The sequence below is a fragment of the Delphinus delphis genome, chromosome 18, assembly GCF_949987515.2.
Source record: "Delphinus delphis chromosome 18, mDelDel1.2, whole genome shotgun sequence".
Lineage (NCBI taxonomy): Eukaryota > Metazoa > Chordata > Mammalia > Artiodactyla > Delphinidae > Delphinus > Delphinus delphis.
The window spans coordinates 68,064,291-68,085,295 of NC_082700.1; the positions used below are offsets into that span (position 1 = coordinate 68,064,291).

The 21,005-nt window shown below is 36.3% G+C and overlaps 1 protein-coding gene across 2 annotated transcripts in view; it reads left to right on the forward strand.

Moving 5' to 3' along the window:
- PCCA (propionyl-CoA carboxylase subunit alpha) overlaps nucleotides 1-21,005 on the forward strand; it is a 355,728-nt gene that overhangs the window by 119,004 nt on the left and 215,719 nt on the right. For both annotated transcript variants that reach the window (XM_059995774.1, XM_059995775.1), the window contains 2 exons: nucleotides 11,100-11,178; nucleotides 17,872-17,974. In XM_059995774.1, the coding sequence (XP_059851757.1) occupies nucleotides 11,100-11,178; nucleotides 17,872-17,974 (182 nt within the window). The remainder of the gene's footprint in view (nucleotides 1-11,099; nucleotides 11,179-17,871; nucleotides 17,975-21,005) is intronic.

Genomic DNA, 21,005 nt, shown 5'->3' on the forward strand with positions numbered 1-21,005 from the left:
TTTCTTTCCCATTGTCACTTGGGTACTTACATTTTCTTTTATTACTCCAGTATATGCATTTTGGGTTTAAGCATGATTTCACAAGTTCTCTCTCTGTATTTTACCATGTCATATTTGTTTCCACTGCCTCCCTCTCTTTGTTTTATTGTAGTTCATTCTTGCATGCCTTTTCTTTTTTCTGTTACTCTATTGCAAAAGGCTCTGCGTAGTGTTCGGACACTAATGTGAAGACATTAAGACTGGTTTTTGTTTGGAAACTTTCTGTCTGTGAACCCACTCTGCTCTAATCTATACACTGACGTGTGCTTAATTTCTGATCCCTGGATCAGAGTTAGGGATCTAGTATTTTTTATTTGCCCAAATAGAGGGAAATAGGTAGACCAGATCAGTTTTTCCCAAAAAAATGTAATTGCCTTTCTTTGCCATATTAAAACAAAATATTGTTATGTATTGGTTTACTTTCTTATAACACAGCTTGATTATATCTTTATGTGTATAATGTTAGTTCATTCTTATTTAAACTCAGTGTATTTATATAGTTATTTATGTGTGCATGGCTATCTTAGGAAAGGCAAAATATCCTGTGTCCACTTCACCCTTTTTCATTTTCCAGTGGTAAAAACTCAGTGATAATAAATATCACCTACACATACCTTTGTTAGAGGTTGTGTGTATCTGTGGTAGTAGTAGATACGAATAATTCATAGTTGGACTGCAACACATATATGTTTACATTCTAGCTACGGGATAATTATGGACCGCAGATAGATACAAATATGCATCACCTCAGTCTGAAGTGTGCTAAACCAAAGTTATACCAAAACTAAATTGATAATGATAAAACTAAACGAACTATATAACTAATTTGTAATTAAAAGACAACAGTAAAAAGTGGAAAATTATGACCAAATAAACACAACATGGGAAATGCATTGATGATGGAATTTATTTTCCCAAATTGCTTGGAACTATCTCTTTGTATTCACAATAGGAACTTTTCAGCGTAGCCAAGTGTTGCATGACAGCCAAATTGCCCAGTAGATTGTGAATTACATTTCCTCGGAAAACTTAGTAATGTGCTAATTTTTATTTGAGTCTATGCAATTGTCATTAGTTTATCAGAGTTCCAGTATTTCATGTTTTTATTGCCCTTCGCATGTGACCTTAAACAACAAAAATTTACATTTTCTTTATCCTACATGTTTACTTCCCATTGGTAAGATTGTGGAGTGGGGAGGAGTTCTGTGCCATCTGAAACGGCCTGGATCACAGAGGCAGGAAGTAGAGGGGTCTCGATTTTGATCAGCAGTGAGGCTTTCTCTGTGGCTCAGCATTCACTATTATATTGCGTTATGTGGTTTTTCCATTTGCATATCACTGTCAGCATTTCCTAAATCTTGAATTCATCAGCTTTTCTCCATTTATCCTACTGTTGTCTTTGTTTAAGCTAGTGTCATCTCTTGCCTAGATCACTGTAACAGCCTTCCAAATGTGCTCCTCTGCCACAGATTGTATACCTGTCTTAGAAGCAGACTCTGGAATTTTATTGGGGAGTATTTTTGGGACCAACACATGTGAGGGAGTGAAAGAAACTGGATTGAAGGAGAAGTTGAATTGAGTTGAGATGCAGACTCAACAAAGGCCTTAGCTAATCCTGGAGAGAATTCTGCATACTGGTTGGTCTTTTATAGTTGTCTCAAGTTGGGCATATCTTGGTTGTTTCTAGGTTTTGGCAATTATGAATAGACATTTGTGCACAAGTTTTTGTGTGGACATAAATTTTCAACTCAGTTGGGTAAGTATCTAGGACTACAACTGCTGGGTCACGTGGCAAGACTATATTTAGCTTTAGGTAGGATCACTTTTCATTCCCACCATCCGAGAGTAAGTTTCCTGTTGCTCTGCATCTTTGATAGCATTCGGTGCTGTCAGTATTTTGGATATTAGCCATTCTAATAGGTGTGTAGTAGTATCTCATTGTTGTTTCAATTTGGATTTCCCTGATGACATAGGATGTTGAAGATCTTTTCATATGCTTATTTGAGTTTTAAGAGCTCTGTATATTTTAGATATAAATTCTCTATCAGATATGTTTTACAGATATTTTCTCTTAGGCTGTGACTTGGGTCTGCATTCTCTTAAGAGTGTTTTTGCAGAGCAGAAGTGTTTAATTTTAATAAAGTCCAATTTATCAATGTTTTTCTTTCATGGATTGTACTTTTGGTGTTGTTTGTAAAAACTTATCGCCAAACCAAAGGCCACCTAGATTTTCTCTTATTTATTTTCTAGACATTTTATTGTTTAGCATTGTATAGTTGGGTCTACAATCCGCTTTGAGTTAACTTTTGTGAAATGTATAAGGACTGTGTCTAGATTCATTTTTTTGCCTATGGATGTCCAGTTGTTCTAGTACCATTTGTTGAAGAGACTGTCCTTTCTCCATTGAGCTGCTTTTGCTTTCTTGTCAAGGATCAGTTGACTGTATTTGTGTGGGTTTATTTCCAGGCTTTTTATGCTATTCCACTGATTGATTTGTCTGTTCTTTTACCAATATCATGGTGATTTTATTACTTAGCTTTATAGTAAGTCTTGAAGTTGGGTAATGTCAGTCTTTCATGTTTGTTACCCTCTTTTAATATTGTGTTGGCCATTATGGGTCTCTTGCTTTTCTATATAAATGTTAAAGTCTTTTTGTTGATATACACAAAATAACGTGCTGGGATTTTGGTTGGGATTGCATTGAATCTATAGATCAGTTTGGGGAGAATTGGTATCTCAACAATATTGAGTCTTCCTATCCATGCACGTGGAATCTTTCTCCATTTATTTAGGTCTTCCTTAATTTCATTTATCAGCGTTTTGTAGTTTTCCACATATAGATACTGTACATATTTTGTTAGATTTATGCCTAAGTATTTTATTTTGAAGGGGGCTAATGTAAACGGTATGGTGTTTTTATTTTGTATTATTATTATTATTATCACTATTGTGGCCTCTCCCGCTGCGGAGCACAGGCTCCGGACGCGCAGGCCCAGCGGCCACGGCTTACGGGCCCAGCCGCTCCGTGGCACGCAGGATCCTCCTGGACCGGGGCATGAACCCGCGTCCCCTGTATCAGTAGGCGGACTCCCAACCACTGTGCCACCAGGGAAGCCTGGTATGGTGTTTTTAACTTCAAGTTTTAATTGCTGGTATTTGGGAATGCGGTCAACTTTTGTACGTTAACCTTGTGTCCTGCAACTTGGCTATAATCACAATAGTTTTAGAAGATTTGTTTTGGTGGTGGTCGTTGTTGATTCTTTGAGATTTTCTTCATAGACAGTTTTATTTCCTGCTAATGAAGTTGTATTTCTTTCTTCCCAATTTGTTTACCTTTTTCTTGCCTTATTGCATAAGGTAGGTCCTGTAGTAAGATACTGAATAGGAGTGGTAAGAAAGGACATCCTTACCTTGTTCCTGATCTTAGGGAGAAAGCATCTAGATTCTCACCATTAAGTATGAGGTTAGCTGTAGACATTTTGTAGATGTTCTTTATGAAGTCTAAGAAGTTTCCTTCTATTCCTAGCTTGCTGAACTCAATACTGTTGGATTTTGTGAAATGCCTTTTCTGCATCTGCTGATATGGTCATATAGTTTTTCTTCTTTAACCTATTGATGAGGTAGATTAACTGGTTTTTGAACGTGGAACTAGCCTTGCATACCTGGCATAAATCCCATTTGGTCATGGTATAATTCTTTCTGTACACTGTTGCATTTTTCTTTTCAGTCATTTTATTTTTAAACCTGGAAATTCCATTTTTAATTTCTAAATATTTTCTGTTTCTCTCCTCATCATGATCTTTTTCCTTTAACTCCGTTCCCATGCTTACAGTGTTTGTAATGACTGTAATTTGTAATAGGATTGTAATAGCTGTTTTAAGGTTCTTCATTTCTGGGTTTGTTTCTGTTGACTATTTTCCTTCTGTATGGATCACATTTTGCCTCCAAACATGTCTCTTAATTTTTTATTGGATTGTAGACATTGTGAATGTTAAATATTGTATTTGGATTTTCTTATTTCTATTTAAAAGATGTTCAAGTTTATTTTGTTTGATAAGTTAATTGATGTTCAGATTGATACCTTTTAGACTTTTTTTAAAGCTTTCTTAGGGCAAGTCTAACATACCTTTTTTGTGGTATTCTGCTTCAACTAGTATATGTTAGGCTATCTCTCTTTACCTTCTACACTTCCTATCTGTGAGTTCATAATTTCTATTTCATTATACATCTGTGGTTCTTACATGTATGGCTTATTCATCCATGTAAACCCTTAGCGTTTTAGGCAGGAGAGAGAGGTGATCCTATATTTATTTATTTTATTTATATATATATATATATATATATATTTTATTTATTTATTAAAGAAATTTTGCTGACCTCTTTGTAGTTTGATGGGACCAATTGTACTGGTAGGGGGCTCTGTTAGGAGGCTACTACAGGAGTCCTATGAAGAGATTTGGTAGTTTGTATTAAGTACAGTGATAATGGAGATAAAATTGGAGAAATTGGACTTGTTAAAAATAAAGACTTCATAAGAGTTGCATACCATCCAGCGGTTGTACTCCTAGACATATGCTCCAGGAACCTCTTGCCCAGTATTCCAAGCAATGCCTACAAAAATATTCATGGGAGCATTGTGTGTATAGATCTGAATGTTCACTCACAGTAGAATGATTAATGCTTCAGTATGCTTATACCGTGAAATATTTCACATCAGTAAAAATAAATGATTTGCAACTACTGAAATTAATTAGTACATTTACTTGGTGATTATTATTTTTCATGTTATTCTTCAGGCACTCTTTTAGCTACTGGAGAAGCAATACTGAGGAAGGCAAAAAAACTATCTTCATTTTTTAAACTCATTTTACTTCAAACAATGTAGAAATTAGTTAAAGCAAGAATCATTAATGTTTATTATTACTATTGGTTGAAATATTGAGTATAGGATAGTCACAGTTTCCAAGTTTCCAGTCTACAGATCATTTGTTAATTGCAAATGGAAAATGTTATTTCATGAGGAAATTTAATGGACACCATCTTATCAAGTAATCAAACCTAATTTTATGAGGAAAAGGACAAATGGACTTTTTTTTTTCCTTTGCTTTCTTGTGTAATTTAAGACTGAGGGTATAGCATCAGCTGTAGAGTATTAAATTTTTAAAAAAATTCTGACTCTAATAATGAGAAAACAATCAGGTAAATTCAAATTGTGGACCACTCTATACAAAAACCACCTTGGATTTTTCAAAAATTCCCCTCCCCCAACCCGAAAAGGTAAGTGAACTGTTTTACATTAAAGGAGAGTAAAGGAATATAACAAATATTAATATAATGCATAATACTTGTATTTATAATTTTCATCTGGGGATTTCCTTCCTGTCTGTCTTAGGCTTTTTCCCCCCTGATTTTTTTGGTTTTCTCTTCTGACGTTCCATTATCAGAGCCTGTTCTGCCCATCTAGAGGACTGTTTTACTCTCTGAAACAACTTTCATTTTCTTTTACTTTGAACCTTTTCTTTAGGGAAATAAAGACCTTGTATAAGTGTTTCCTAATTTTTTTTTAATTAATTAATTAATTTATTTTTGGCTGCGCTGGGTCTTTGTTGCTGTGCGCGGGCTTTTCTCCAGTTGCGGCGAGTGGGGGCTACTCTTCATTGCGCTGCGCGGGCTTCTCATTGCGGTGGCTTCTCTTGTTGTGGAGCACAGGCTCTAGGCGCGCGGGCTTCAGTAGTTGTGGCATTCAGGCTCAGTAGTTATGGCTCGCAGGCTCTAGAGTGCAGGCTCAGTAGTTGTGGCGCACGGGCTTAGTTGCTCTGCGGCATGTAGGATCCTCCCGGACCAGGTCTCAAACCCGTGTCCCCTGCACTGGCAGGTGGATTCTTAACCACTGTGCCACCAGGGAAGTCCCCTAATTGTTTTTAAAAGAAGACCAAAAAAAAAAAAAAAAATCACAACTTCTGTTTGACCCTTGAGAGATTTCTGGTTAGTGCCACCAAATTAGGAATTAGGACATTTCCCAAGAAATATTTCACTTTTTCCTTCTTTTTACTTTTCCTTCTCCATCAGTCATTATAGTCTATGAAATTTTTATTCAAGAAACTGTAGATGAAAAAACTACCTAAGATTATTATATGACTCATGATTTTTATATCATTAAGATGTCATTTCATCAGCCTTTAAGTTATCAGTTTATGCCACCCTGTATAGGAGCAGGTTTTGCTTGAAGGGGGTTGGGTGGGGGGGGATTATGTAGTGTGTGTCTTGTATAGCTCAACATGGTGCTATTAGTTGGTCAAGAAAAATTGTTTCTTTAGGCTTGGAATCCATAACTGTCACTAAATGGGAAAGCACCTAAGCTTCTAGAGGCTTCCTTTATTCCCCTGTCATCCATATCCTAACTATCAATACGTCATGCTGACTCTACCTCTGAAACAACCTTCAAGTCTCTGTCTTTCTCTCTCTTTCTCTGTATCTACAGCCAAGTCCAGGTTACAGCTCGCTCTCTGCTGGACCACCACAAAGCTTCCTAATCAGTCTTCTTTCTCCCATCTTCGCCCTCTTTCTTTCTTTCTTTCTTTCTTTCTTTCTTTCTTTCTTTCTTTCTTTCTTTCTTTCTTTCTTTCTTTCTTTCTTTCTTTCTCTCTCTCTTTCTCTCTCTTTCTCTCTCTCTTTCTTTCTCTTTCTTTCTCTCTTTCTCTCTTTCTCTCTTTCTCTCTCTCTTTCTCTTTCCCTCTCTCTCTCTCTCTCTCTCCCTCCCTCCCTCCCTCCCTCCCTCCCTCTCTCTCTCTCTCTCTCTCTCTCTCTCTCTCTCTCTCTCCTCTCTCTCTCTCTCCTCTCTCTTTCTTTCTTTCTTTCTTTCGCAGTACGCGGGCCTCTCACCACTGCGGCCTCTCCCACCGCGGCCATGGCCCACGGGCCCAGCCGCTCCGCGGCATGCGGGATCCTCCCAGACCAGGGCACAAACCCGCGTCCCCTGCATAGGCAGGCGGACTCTCAACCACTGCGCCACCAGGGAAACCCTATTCGCCCTTTTTCAATTCATACCTTGCAGAGCAGCCAAAGTGATCTTAAAAAATTAGGACTACATTAGGTCAATGTCCTCTCCTATATAACCTTTCCAACTTGTTCCTTCTGTTAGGAATATTCTGCCGTCATTGATTTTTCAGAGGACTTGCTCTAGCTTGTCAATTTAAGTCTCAGTTTAAATATCAGTTTTCTCAGAGAAGCCGTTTCTGGGAAAAGTAACATTAATCATTCTGAATCACATCCTTCTGTTGTTTTTATTGTAGCAACTATCACCACTTAATGTGTTTCACACACACACAAACACTTAGGTGCATGTATATTTACATATAGTTCTCTACTAGATACCAAATATAGTAAGTGCCACAAGAGCAGATAATTTTCTGAATTGTTCATCTTTGTATCCCCTGGAGCCAAATCTGTGTTTGGCACAAAGTATTTATTCAGTGAATATTTTTGAGTTGATGAATGAGAATTTGATGGTAGAGTTAGAAAGAGGATTGCTGCTTATGATAGAAAGTAAGACATACTGATTGCTGGGAGGAAAGGAAACCGGAGAAGTTACCTTGTCCTGCAGTTAAACCTGCCCTTCCTTGAAGGTTGAGTACAGAAAAGTAGGAATAGAAACCTTTTAGTACTTTGGTACTAAGTTTCTGTTTTTTGTTTTTTGTTTTTTTTTTTGCGGTACGCGGGCCTCTCACTGCTGTGGCCTCTCCCGTTGCGGAGCACAGGGTCCGGATGCGCAGGCCCAGCGGCCATGGCTCATGGGCCCAGCCACTCCGCGGCATGCGGGATCCTCCCGGACCAGGGCACGAACCTGTGTCCCCTGCATCAGCAGGCGGACTCCCAACCACTGCATCACCAGGGAAGCCCTAAGTTTCTGTTAAAAAAAAAAAAAAAAAAAATTAACATTTTTCTCACATAGTACTTAGTAGATATCTTTTTGGAAGCATCATGCAGAATGGAAATAAGGAATGGAGACTTTGTGCATGTTGGAGTTGGGGTGTTAGAAAGAGTGGGGCATGTATCTCTGGGTCTGGGAGGGGAGGTCAGGTAGTGGGGAGTAGGCGTTCAGTGAGAGGATGGAAAAGGTGAGGAAGTATCTGTGAACAGCACTAGGACCTGAGGGTTTTTTTGTTTTTTAAGCCATCTTATCATACCAGGAGATTCGTCTCCTTTTAAAAACCTTGGAGAATTTGTTTTGTTATGATAAGGAAGGTTGTTCTGTTTCAAACGTATGTCAACTGAAGAATATAAAATTAAAGAAATGTGTTCTAGACAAAAGTTGAACAGAGGAGTAAGTACTCCAGTGGATTAAAAAAAAAAATGTGAGAGAACATTAGTGGATATTTCATACCCAGGCTGGGAAAAGAGAGGAAGCAATAGCCATCAACTTGATCATTTCTGATTTTTTCCGGGATTGTCAACTTTTGACTGAATCTTTTTTTTTCCCTTTTTTGTCCAGTTCCTGGCACCCCATGGCTTACCCTAATTAGAGCCACAGGCACAATAAGAAAGAAGGGATGACGGACTGGGCTTTTTGATATTATTTAATATCATCTGTGTGGAATATTCTTTTCCCTGCTTTCCAAATAGCTAGATCTCATTTCTCCATGGCATGGTGACAGCATAAAAATATGTACTGTCTGAAATTTAATGACTTACTTGGCGTAAGAAATTGAGTAGAATACCTTACCATTATATTATTTTCAATTATAGCTCAAAAATTATATTGTTTGTGACTGTAATGTCCCTAACTTCTACCAGTTTCTCCCTCTCTCCCAGTTGTTTAATATTTGGCTTGTTAAATTTTTGTCAGGGAGTCTTCTCTTCTGGGTTATATGTATTCACAGGTCTAACACTGCGTTGCCTCCTTTGGAGAGACCATATTGCAATTGTCTTATTATATATTGGCCTGTTGCCTGACAATTTCTCACCTTTTCTGAACATACAATAGTTTCTTGTTGACAAATTATTTTATGTGTTTTGTTTTGCCATCTAGTTCCTTGTTACCAAGGACAATTTCCCAATCTTATTTTGAACCTTACAAATCCCTATATAGTCCAGGGTCCATAGATGAATAAATGACTAAGATGAGATTAATACTGGAATCAGAATAACTGCAAATTTCCTAATCCTCAGCGGGAACTGAAAATAGTAGAGATATGGGATGTGGATATCATACCTCTCGTGGTTTCCTGTTCACATGGATAAATAGTTTTTGATGGTGAATTGATGACATGTTTTTTGGGGATAAAAAAGACCTTAAGTTTTTAAAAGGATTTCTCAGGCATGCTGGTTTCTAATTTTTGGATATTGTTTCTTCACTGCTCAAAAACAAGCTAATTCTTCTTTACTGATCTCAGTCTAATTCCTTTATGTGGTACTCATTGTGAGGCTGCAGCACTGAACAAGACAGACACCGTTCTTATTACTCTCAAGCAGGATCTGTAGCATGCAAGAGTGTGTAGCGTAATGTGCTCCCAGTTTATGTTTTGAGTTCTCTTTTCCTCTGCCATCCTACAGATGCTCTGTGTGCTTCAAATTGTTTCAGTCCTTTCTTAAACCTGTCCTGTGCTTACCCCGCCTCCATTTCTGCTGTTCCTGCCTAACACGTTCATGTCCTGTCGTCCTTCATAGCCTCATATAAATGGCCCTATCTATAATATGCTTTTCTTAATCCCTTTTCTCTTACCTTCCTGTGATTCTTCTCTGAATTCCCATTGAGAGAATTATTTGGGTACTTCCCCTCTTTCTTCCTAGATTATAAGGCTCCCAGTGTGAAAGTACTATGTTCATCTTTCTTGTTCTTACTGCACTTAGTATTTATTGCTTTTAAAATGCTGTCCCACATAAGTCTATCTCACATAAACGTAACCAACATCAGAATTTTAAAAATTTAATTACTTATGAATCACTTAGGAAGCAAGTGCCATTTTAGCTAAGTTGAAGTTAAGTGATGTTTTGTGGTTTAGGGGTCAAAGGTCTGTGACATTTGGCCCTGTCTTCCCTTTTCGTGAAGATCCTATAGCTAGAGTGTAGTGCTATTAGAGCATCACAGGTCAGGAAGAGTCTTTTAAGGGCTCACTGACCTCTTCTTTCTTCAGAAAAGATCATAAACAAGTGGTCTCAGACATGAGTATTTCCACCTTATTGTTGGAGAACCTCTAAACAAAGAGACTTCACAGCTTTTCTTGATAAATCATTGTAGATGACTCATGCTGTCAGAAATTTTACTTTATAATAACTACTCTAAATACGCAATCCTCTTTACCAACAACAATTTTATTAATTTTCTCTTATAAAACGTTGGCTGGAAATGTCCTTTGTTTTGGGCCTGACTTTGTATTTTCATAATATTCCCGAAGTCTAGATATTTCATTGCCTGTTGACTGAGTGGAGTAGTGCCGTAGCTTCTCTACTGATATCAGCGAGCTCTGCATCTTCTGCTCCAGGCATAATATACCAGCCATGGCTTGATTTTTCCCAAAGCCATCATGTCAGTTCTTGCAGATAAAAGCTGCAGGGGTTCCCTGTGATTTTTCAGATGAAAATACCTCAAATACCTGTAAACCATTACTTTTGAAAAAAAGGGAATTTAATTTGTTATGTATGCAAACAGCAGTTTTGGGGAATCAAAAGAATGCGTGTGTGCGTGCGCGCACACACATGTGCGTGTGTGTTTCCTTAATGCTATAAAAGTTGTTTCTTATATCCTTGGTTAATTAATACTGTATTTATTTCCATTTTTGGAATCCACTTTCAAATTATGTTTTCTTAGCTTTTTATTTCATTATTGGGGAAAATGTTATATTTATTGATACAAATAGTCTTTTTCTTTTAAAACGATCACACTCATTTAAAAAATATATGTAAGATCATTACACTGATATTATTTTCCTGACTCTAAAGAAAGGAACTTTTAAATAAATTAGTTATTGTCTTCTGTGTTATCGAACATGTGGTCAGTTGTCATGTTCATGCATCCAGATGATCAAAGTCTGAACTTCTGTCTAATTCTTCCCTGCTGTTAGGCTACCCTGTTATGATCAAGGCCTCAGCAGGTGGTGGTGGGAAAGGCATGCGAATCGCTTGGGATGATGAAGAGACCAGGTGAGATTCTGTCCAAAATATACTTTTGATGAAAATTGCAGTTACTAGAGTTTTATTAAACTGACAAGTAAACAGATACCAAAAGCATAATGGAATAGTTATAATAATCATCTAATTTTTACTCTTCTAGATATGAAAAATTGAAATTATGCAGAAAAGTTTCTTATTTATATTTTGATGATGATTATCCTATTATCGAAAGGTTTTTACTTTCTTAAACATTAATACAGGATTATCTTTTTTTACAGTGTATTTTTAAAAATTATTGTCATGATTTTGTCTTCTAGGCAAAAATTACTAACATTTGGCTGTGTAATTCTGAATGTGATCAAAGATTTGAACCATATATATTTGAAAGCAGTCATAATTTTATCTGTTTATTAGTATGCATTTGCTTCCCTTTGCTTGTCTATAAAAACAGTGAACTACTATTATAACTTTATAGTGTGAAATATATTTCCTTTTGAATTTGAAATTATTGTATGTCCTTTATATGCAGTGCACTCTTATGAGTTTAGAACACTTTCTTAGTAGTAGTTTCAGAAATCAAAAGAAACTTTTAAAACAAAAATTTAAAAACCTAATGTATTGATAACATCATGGGGATTAGAAAATAATTTTTTTGAACAACTGCCTAGTACAAGCAGGTTTCAAGGGACTCTATTCAGATTTGTATTACATACTTCAAGGTTTGGCAGCAAGAGAGATTTATGTCATTTTTTGAAGGAGGGGAATTTAAAAAATCACTGAATTATTATCGTTAATGTTGCCTTTCCTGCCCTTTCTCTACCCAAAAGTAATTTGATCTTCCAACTGGTTAGTTCTGTTTTCTCCCTTTCTTTTCCCTTTCTTCCTATTCCCTGAAATCTCTGAAAGAGAGAAATCTGGAGTAGTTGATGTGAAAGTCATCCAATACAAATCTAATTCAGAAATTAGGTTCTAAAGTGAACATACAAGGTAAAAATCTCCTAGAGGCAATATATTACCCTTTAAAATCTGAGGGGAAGACACCACACTGCAGACTTGTACAGATAGTTTTAACTCTAGAAGACAGTTCTCTCAGGACATCATTGTTTCTTTGGTTGTGTGTTAGAGGTGGGGTGATAATATGTGCCCAATACAGACCTTTCAGCCCCAGTCTCACGTTCAGTGTGGCACTGATACCAGATACTGACTGAGGTAACGTCAGATTCTCCTCTCCCATCTTACACTTACCCAGCATAAATAAACTCATTGCATGGATTGGTGATATTTGTTATCGAGATATTTGATACGGAGAGCCTCCTGTGTGACAGGCAGTGTTTTAGTAAGGTTCCAGGAATACAGCAATGAACAGAAACAGACAAAATAATCCACTCCTCTATGCAGTTCTCTTTCTCTATTCCTCTATATCCAGTAGATAACTGGATCAGGAGTTTTTAACCTTTGAATTCACAGACCCGTAAAGTTCAGGGACGTTTGTGCGCCTGGATAAGGAAAAAAAGTACATATTTCTTTCATTAGCCTCTAACTGGAATTTAGTGTTTCCTCCAGTATAGACAAGCTACAATAGTAGTAGTATCTGTGGGACTTTTCACCGTTTAAGAGATCCCTTATATTATCACATTACATTGTTGCAGGTATCTCTAAGTTACAGTGATTGTGAGACTTGTTGTTGGAGCTTATTAACGAATAAAGAACCAAGTACATGATATCCCAAATTTTTTAAAAAATATTTTGATACCTATATTTCAGTATAATTTGTTTCTTATGCAATCCTATGCATATTCTTTTCTACATTTTAAATCACTTTGAACCTTATTTCGACAAGAGGGTCCTATACTGCATGATACTGCCAAAGGCATCCACGACATAAACAAGGTTCAGAAACCCATTCTGGTAGGAAGAGACAAACAATGAACAAGATCAAAGTAAATCATATCCTGTTGTGGAAGGTGATAAGCAATATAAGAAAAGTAAAGGAAGAAAGGAAGAGACATGAGGAGTGTTGGAGGGAATTCCCATTCTAAGCAGGATTGTCAGGGCTGTCCTCGCTGAGAAGGCACATTTGAGCGAGGAGGAAGAGTGTGGGGATTAGGATCCAGGCAAGGGAAGAGCAAGTGTGGAGGCTGTGACGCAGTAGCGTGTCTGGAGAGATCCAGGGCTGGCCAGCTGGTGGGGGCAGGGGGAGGAGTAGAAGGAAATGGGGAGCCGATTGTGTAGGACCTCATAGGCCATTCTTAGTGAGATGGGGGGCTACTGGAGGGTTTGCGTAGAGAAGTCACAATCATGGAACTTCAACAAACTCCTAACATTATTTACATGTTTTGAATTATAAAAATTTTCAAACGTGCAAAGATGTAGAAGAATACAATGAACTTCTATATACGTATCATCCAGATTTACCAGTTGTCAAGATTTTGCGACTTGAGTTTTAAAAGGATCACTGGTTGCTCTCTTGGCAATAGACTTAACAGGGGGCAGAATCATGAACTCTGGAATCAGGGAAACCCGTTGGGTTGAAATAATCCACGCAAAATAATGGTGATGGTGGCTTTCACCAGTGTAATGGTGGAAGTGGTAAGAAAGAGTTTAATTCTGAAAGTAGAGGCAACAGGATTTTCTGAGTGATTGGATATAGAGTTTGAGTACTTGAGGATGACTTGCAGGCCCTGTTTAAGTTACCTTATTTTTTTGCTCTTATTCTCTCTTTGGCCTTAGTGTAGATTTATAAGAATTAAATGGATATGCTGCAACACTAATTTACTTGAAAATTTCTTAGGAAATGCCAAAGAAGTTAAGGTCAGAGTGAGGGCGTTTATCTTCAGAACTGAGATGCTTAATTGAAGAATGGTCTGCTTCTTAGCCTCTCTCTGGAACTCTTTGCCTGGCGTGGTTCCTTTTGATAGTGGAGACTTGCAGAGCATTGGTTAACTATGTGAAATGTTTGAAGTTGGGCTGGCTAGTTGTTGTGTGTGGGTTGAAGCAGGCATAAGGGTAGGAGGCATACTTAGCCCCATTTTTACCACATAATTCGTCTTATTTGACTTTTGAAGTTCAGGTGTTGAAGCTATCTCTTGTGCTTTATTTGTAACCCCTGTGAGTTAGTGGACATCTCCATGGTTTGGTTGGGCTTCCTCACGGGATGGTGACTTTAGACTTCTTACACAGTGACCCAGGGGTCCAAGAGTATTTGTTTCAAATGCAAGTGGAAGCTGTATCACTTTTTATGATCCAGTCTAATAAGTCGCACAGCTTGCCTTCACCATATTTTGTTGATTACAAGTGAGCACAAATTCTACCTGAATTCAAGGGGAGGGGCATTAGACTTCACTTCCTTGTGAAGGAGTGGCAAGTTTCTTAGAAGAGCATATGGAATGGGAGATGCTGTTGTGGCCATGTTTGGAAAAGACAATCTGCTACAGTCTATTGGTAGTAAAGAATGAGGTAATAAAGATGTTAAGCACAACTTAATGGTTTTATAAGAGATGTGTATTTTGTGAACTCTTAATGTTTTTTAACAGTGTTTTCCCCTTTTATATGGCACTTATATAGCCATTCCACTGAAAGCCTTAGCACTTATTTTTCATTATTGTTCTTAGGATCTCATATTTCTTATCAGTCATTTCTCCAGGGCTACTCTTAGTAACATATTCTTTTATGGTAGGATTACTGTTCAGTTTCTTGGCAATGAGATTTGCTATGCTGCTTTTAACCAATGGATTTTAATTTAGAATTCAGTGATTTTGGAAATCGCTGTATCTATTCATATATTGGGCATCTTTGGTAAATAAGTTAACCCTTTCTTGGTCAGTAAATGTCACATTGTTTCAAAATATTTTCATATAATTAGTAAAAATACATACATAAACAATTTTCTACCTAAAATTACTCTTTTCAACTTGATAAATAAGCCATCTCTAAAACTTTGTTGAAGTTAACAAAGGTATAACATTATTTGATATAATGATACAAGACCCTCATTTTAAAAATTTGCTCCTCTGTTAATTTGGAAAAATCAAAACTTTGGAAAAATTGAGAGAACAGTCCAGAAAACACCCATATATTTGTCTTCTGGTGTCACCAACTGTTAATATTGTGCTGCACTGCATTTACTCCTTCCTCCCTCGAGGAAGACATTTTTGTGCATAATCCACAAAAATTTTAACATTCTTCAGATGGAAAACTTAGTAGCCATTAATTGCTTTATTCCTTTTTTTTTTTTAACGTTGTTATTGGAGTATAATTGCTTTACAATGGTGTGTTAGTTTCTGCTTTATAATTTTGCTTTATTCTTTTATCTTAAGGAGTGTGTCCCTCTTGTAACATCTTCAGGGAAGTAACATCTATACTTATCTTAGAATCTTTAGAACATCTGAAAGATTTTAAAAAGTACAGTGTTTGTTGTATAATAAATTAGGGTAAGAGTCATGGAGGTTGTTGAAAGTAGACTCAGATATTTTCATAATAATCTCTGGCTTTCTTTTCCTCATCCCTATTTATTTAACATCTTTTTTGGAGTATAATTGCTTTACAGTGGTTTGTTAGTTTCTGCTGTATAACAGAGTGAATCAGCTATACATATACATATATCCCCATATCTCCTCCCTCTTGGGTGTCCCTCTCACCCTCCCTATCCCACCCGCCCATCCCACCCCTCTAGGTGGACACAAAGCACTGAGCTGATCTCCCTGTGCCATGCGGCTGCTTCCCACTAGCTATTGATTTTACATTTGGTAGTGTATATATGTCCATGCCACTCTCTCATTTCATCCCAGTTTACCCTTCCCCCTCCCCGTGTCCTCAGGTCCATTCTCTACGTCTGCATCTTTATTCCTGTCCTACCCCTAGGTTCTTCAGAACCATTTTTTTTTTTTTAGATTCCATGTATATGTGTTAGCATACGGTATTTGTTTTTTTCGTTTCTTTTTATGGCTGAGTAATATTCCATTGTATATATATGTGCCACGTCTTCTTTATCCATTCATCTGTCAGTGGACACTTAGGTTGCCTCCATGTCCTGGCTGTTGTAAATAGAGCTGCAGTGAACATTGTGGTACATGACTCTTTTTGAATTATGGTTTTCTCAGGGTATATGCCAGTAGTGGGATTGCTGCCTTATGCCAATTTAAGTGAAATGTTATGGCATACATGGAAAATTGATCATGTCTACATTTTGGAGTAACCTCACTAGACTTCAGGTGTTGTGAGGGCAGTTTCTGTTTTAATTTTGTATTTCCATCACATATATATATGCCAGGCATATAGTTTCATGAGTAGTAAGTATTTATTGAATGAATGTATTACTGAGTGCTACAAATGATCTAAATGCAGTTTTCCATGAGCTCTAAAACATGTTGGTAATGCTTTCAAATCTGATAATTTATTTGGGTGACTTTGATTTTTTAAATTTTTGGTAGTTTTGATTTAAATGCAAAATGAAAACTTTAAAATCATTAGAGCAGAGACAAACTGTAAAGTACTATGTTTTTTCCTTGTGAATCATTGTATCCCTCCTAATAAAAAGTTAGTTATATGGTATTGAAAACAATGATTCATTGTGCTTTCATTTCTTCGAGATTTGTAGTCTCCTGAGATCTAAACACCATTCCCTAAAATCAAGAGAGTAATGGAGGACTAAGAAAACGTGATACCTTTTTTCTGAGAATGCTGAGAAATAGAAATTTTTGCAATATGTTTTCAAATTTATCCTTCTAGTCTGTGTTTACTTGCAATGTTGTATTTTCCAAGCACACAAACAAATGAGATAGTTATTTCTAATATTGCCAGATGGAGTGTTTGCAAATGAAAGGATTAAAAGAATTTTAATGTTGAACATTAAATACAGGTATTTGATTTGAAGATTAAGAAACTGTTAATTACATATAAAAGGAATTAAATTTTATACTCGAGTATATCCATGAATGGAATATAACATACTCTAGTTAGTGTTAGGTAAGGAAGTTTGAGTTTTTAATAGACTGAGTGAAATTTCAACGTGTATGACTTTAGTAAGCATATTTTAATAATGATAATGTTTAAGTTATAGTTTGGAAATAAAATATACAAAGCAATAATTAAATTCATATTTTTATTTTAAAAAATCGAACTTTTCTCTTTTAATTATTATTTTTGAACAATTTTAAAGAAGATAAAATTGTAATGATCTGTATGGATGTGTGGGAGGTCATTGCTTTTAAAGTTGTGTATTTAAAATATCAGGGAGTCTTCTTGAGGACCCTCCTTTTGTATTCTTACTGAGTGTATTTGCTGTGGCTTTGCCCCAGTTGTGCAGTCGTCTAGGTCCTTTACATTTTTGTGTGCATCTTCTGACTTTTGAGTCAAATGTATATGCATTTTTATATATTTTTATTAGTGGAATTAAGGTATAGTAAGGTCAGAGAAATGAAGTTTTATATGATTTGTATGGTTTATTAAAAATACCTCATTTTTAACAGTTGGTGAAATAAGTATTGGTATTCTTGTTTCTATAAAAATCTAGGATCAGGGAAATTAAAGCATTCACCCAGAGTCACAGAGCTAGTGAGTAGAAGAGTTGTTCAACCAAAATTAATTGAGTTATTTGTGTATTATAAGTGACTTTTTCTCTGCTTTGTTCAGAAGTAAGCACAAATAAACCTTTAATTAGTTTTCTTTTATATTGAGGGCTGTATTTGTTTTGTGTTCATTTGACTGTTTTGTTTTTCTTTACAGGGATGGTTTTAGATTTTCATCTCAAGAAGCTGCTTCTAGTTTTGGTGATGATAGGCTACTAATAGAAAAATTTATTGATAACCCTCGTCATATAGAAGTCCAGGTTGGTACATTTTAAGATATCTTTTGAATTATTATAACTTTAAAATAATATTACTTACTCCTATTAGAAACACATCCTTTCTTACATTTAGAATGATTGTGAAAGTTCCGGTATGTTCGAATAAGTATGAAATAGAGAATGTACATAAGTTGATCGCCTCCCTTTGGAGTCTGGTATCCTTTTTTCAAAGTACCAGAATGTTGATTGGATGGGGAATGATACAGAAGCCCAGCTCCAGAATGCGATAGTCACAAGATGTCCGTCCAGGCCGAATATATTCTACCTAGAGGCGCACTCAGTCCCCTTCTGATACTGGGCCACTTTGGGGCATTTTTAAAAGAAAAGTGCCTGACCTGGACACTTATGTCATTTCAGTTCACAGATGTCTGTGTGGCTTATTGTGGCAGGCGTTCTGCTGTTGGATAGAGATGAATAAATCATTTCTTCTACTCAGATTAAGATTGTAATCCATGTTTTAAAGTGGTTGTGGAGGTGTGGCTTTCAGCAAAATAAAATGTTTTTTTCTGAAATAAAACAGACGAAGAAGGAAAGTCTGCCGAAATTTTTGTTTTTCTGTCAGAAATGCCTTGTGCTAATTTTACACATTGTGGCTATGAATTGATATGTAACAATTGAAATTGATAAAATATAAATATCAGATTAGAAATCATATTGAAATGAAAGTATTATTATTTTTTTCTTAATTTTGTGTGGATAGAGTTCCAGAAAATTAAATAAAAGGTTATTTGCTGCCCTTGTAACTTTCTGACGGGGCATAATAAAACAAAGTCTTAGATTTTGTCATTGTGTTTTCTAAGTTTAATCATCACTTTACATAGATATTATTTCTAGTTAGGAAATCTTCATGTAGATCCTCAAATCTTCCAGAGTGGAAAAAACAAATTGCAAACATATAATCCATTTATATTTTTAAAACATTGAACGTAATGTATTTCTTTCTGAGGCTAGCAGATTTTGTTTTGTTTGTTAGTTTTTGTTTTTATATATTCGAAATTGAAATATCACATATACAGTGAAGTCCACCTAAGTGTGCAATTTAGTAAAAATTTATTTATATACATATATAACTGTGTAACAACCATCCAGATCTGTATATGGATCATTTCCGTTATATCAAAAGATTCTTTCATACCACTTCCAGTCAGTCCTTCTCCTTAGCCACCAAAATTAACTGCTGTTCTGACATCTAATACCATAGATTGTTTTTGTTTGTTCTTAAACTGCATATAAATGGAATCATATGATACATACTTGCTTGTGCTGGCTTCTTTCACACAACATCATATCTGAGGTTCATGAGGCTGTGCATTGTCATTCACTCAAAAATTGCTCTGTGGTGTTCCATTATTTGAATAACCTGCAATGTATCCGTTTTTCTGATGGTGAACCTTTAGGTTGTTTCCATTTTTTGATGTTATGAATAAACTGCTATGTCTTTTTCTGAACATATATACTTTCGCATATACTGAGGAGAGGGATTGTTGAATTACATGGTCAGGTTATGTTTAGTTCTAATAGATACTGTGGTTGTTCTATCAATAATATATACTCCTGCCCATGATATATGAATGTTTCCAGTTCAGCCATCTTTTCCACCATTTGGTGTTCTCAGTTTTTTAATGTTTAGCCATTTTGTTGGACATGTAATAGTATCTCTTTTAATTTGCATTTCCCTGATGAATATTGATGCTGAGCATGTTTTTATACGTTGATTGACCAAAACTGGATATCTTATCTTGTGAAGCGACTGCTCAAGTCTCACCCTTGCCCCCCTTTTTCAAATTAGATTTTTTGGAATTATTGAGTGTTCAGGGTTCTATATCTATTTTGATTATGAGTCCTTCACCATACACACACACCCCCTCCCCATATATTCCCCCCATCTGTGACTTACCTATTCACTTTATTAATAATGTCTTTCAAGGAATAGAAGTTCTCAATTTTGTTGAAGTCCAGTTTAAGTCCAATTTGCGTACCCAAGTTAGGAGCTTTATTGTTTTAGGTTTGGTATTTAGGCCTGTTACTCTCTTTGAATTTTTTGTTTGTTTGATGTGAGATGGAGTCAAAGTAAATTTTCTTACATTCTCATACCCAATTTTTCCAGCATCATTTATTGTGGTGTACATTTGCTGTAAATTAAGTGACATTTGGTCACTGTCTTAATTATTTTGCTTTTGTAGTAAGTGTAAAAATCTGGTACTGTAAGTGCTCTAAATTTATTGTTTTTCTTCAGATAATGTTGGCTTTTTTTTATATTCTTTGAGTTTCCCTGTAACCTTTAGACTTCGTCTTGTCAATCTGTCTCTACCTTCTACCTACATTCCCACCCTCTCCCCACATCAGATGGGATTTGGATTATATTGAATCTAGAGATTATTCTGGGGAGAATTAACATCTTAACAATATTGAGTTTTATAAGCCATGAACTAGAATATCTCTTCATGTATTTATAGCTTTAATTTCTCTCAGCATTTTTTTGTAGTTTGGAGTGTAGAGGTTTTATCTATCTTTCATTAGATTTTTTCCTGGATGTCTGATACGTTTTGACACTATTATAAATGTTATTTTCTAAATTTCATTTACCTATTGATTGTTGCTTATATGTAGCAACAATTGAATTTTATGTATTAATCTTGTATCCAGTGTCCTTTTTAAATCCACTTGTTTATTTTTTGTGTTTTGGTTATCTATTGCTGAGTGATTAACCATCCCAAAATACAGTGATTTGAAACATTTAAGGTTGTACAACAATGTGAATGTACTTATTTAATGCCACTGAGTTGTACACTTAAAAATGGTTACAATGGGGCTTCCCTGGTGGCGCAGTGGTTGAGAGTCCGCCTGCCGATGCAGGGGACGCAGGTTCATGCCCCGGTCTGGGAAGATCCCACATGCCGCGGAGTGGCTGGGCCCATGAGCCATCGCCGCTGATCCTGCGCGTCCGGAGCCTGTGCTCCGCAACGGGAGAGGCCACAGCAGTGAGAGGCCCGCGTACCGCAAAAAAAAAAAA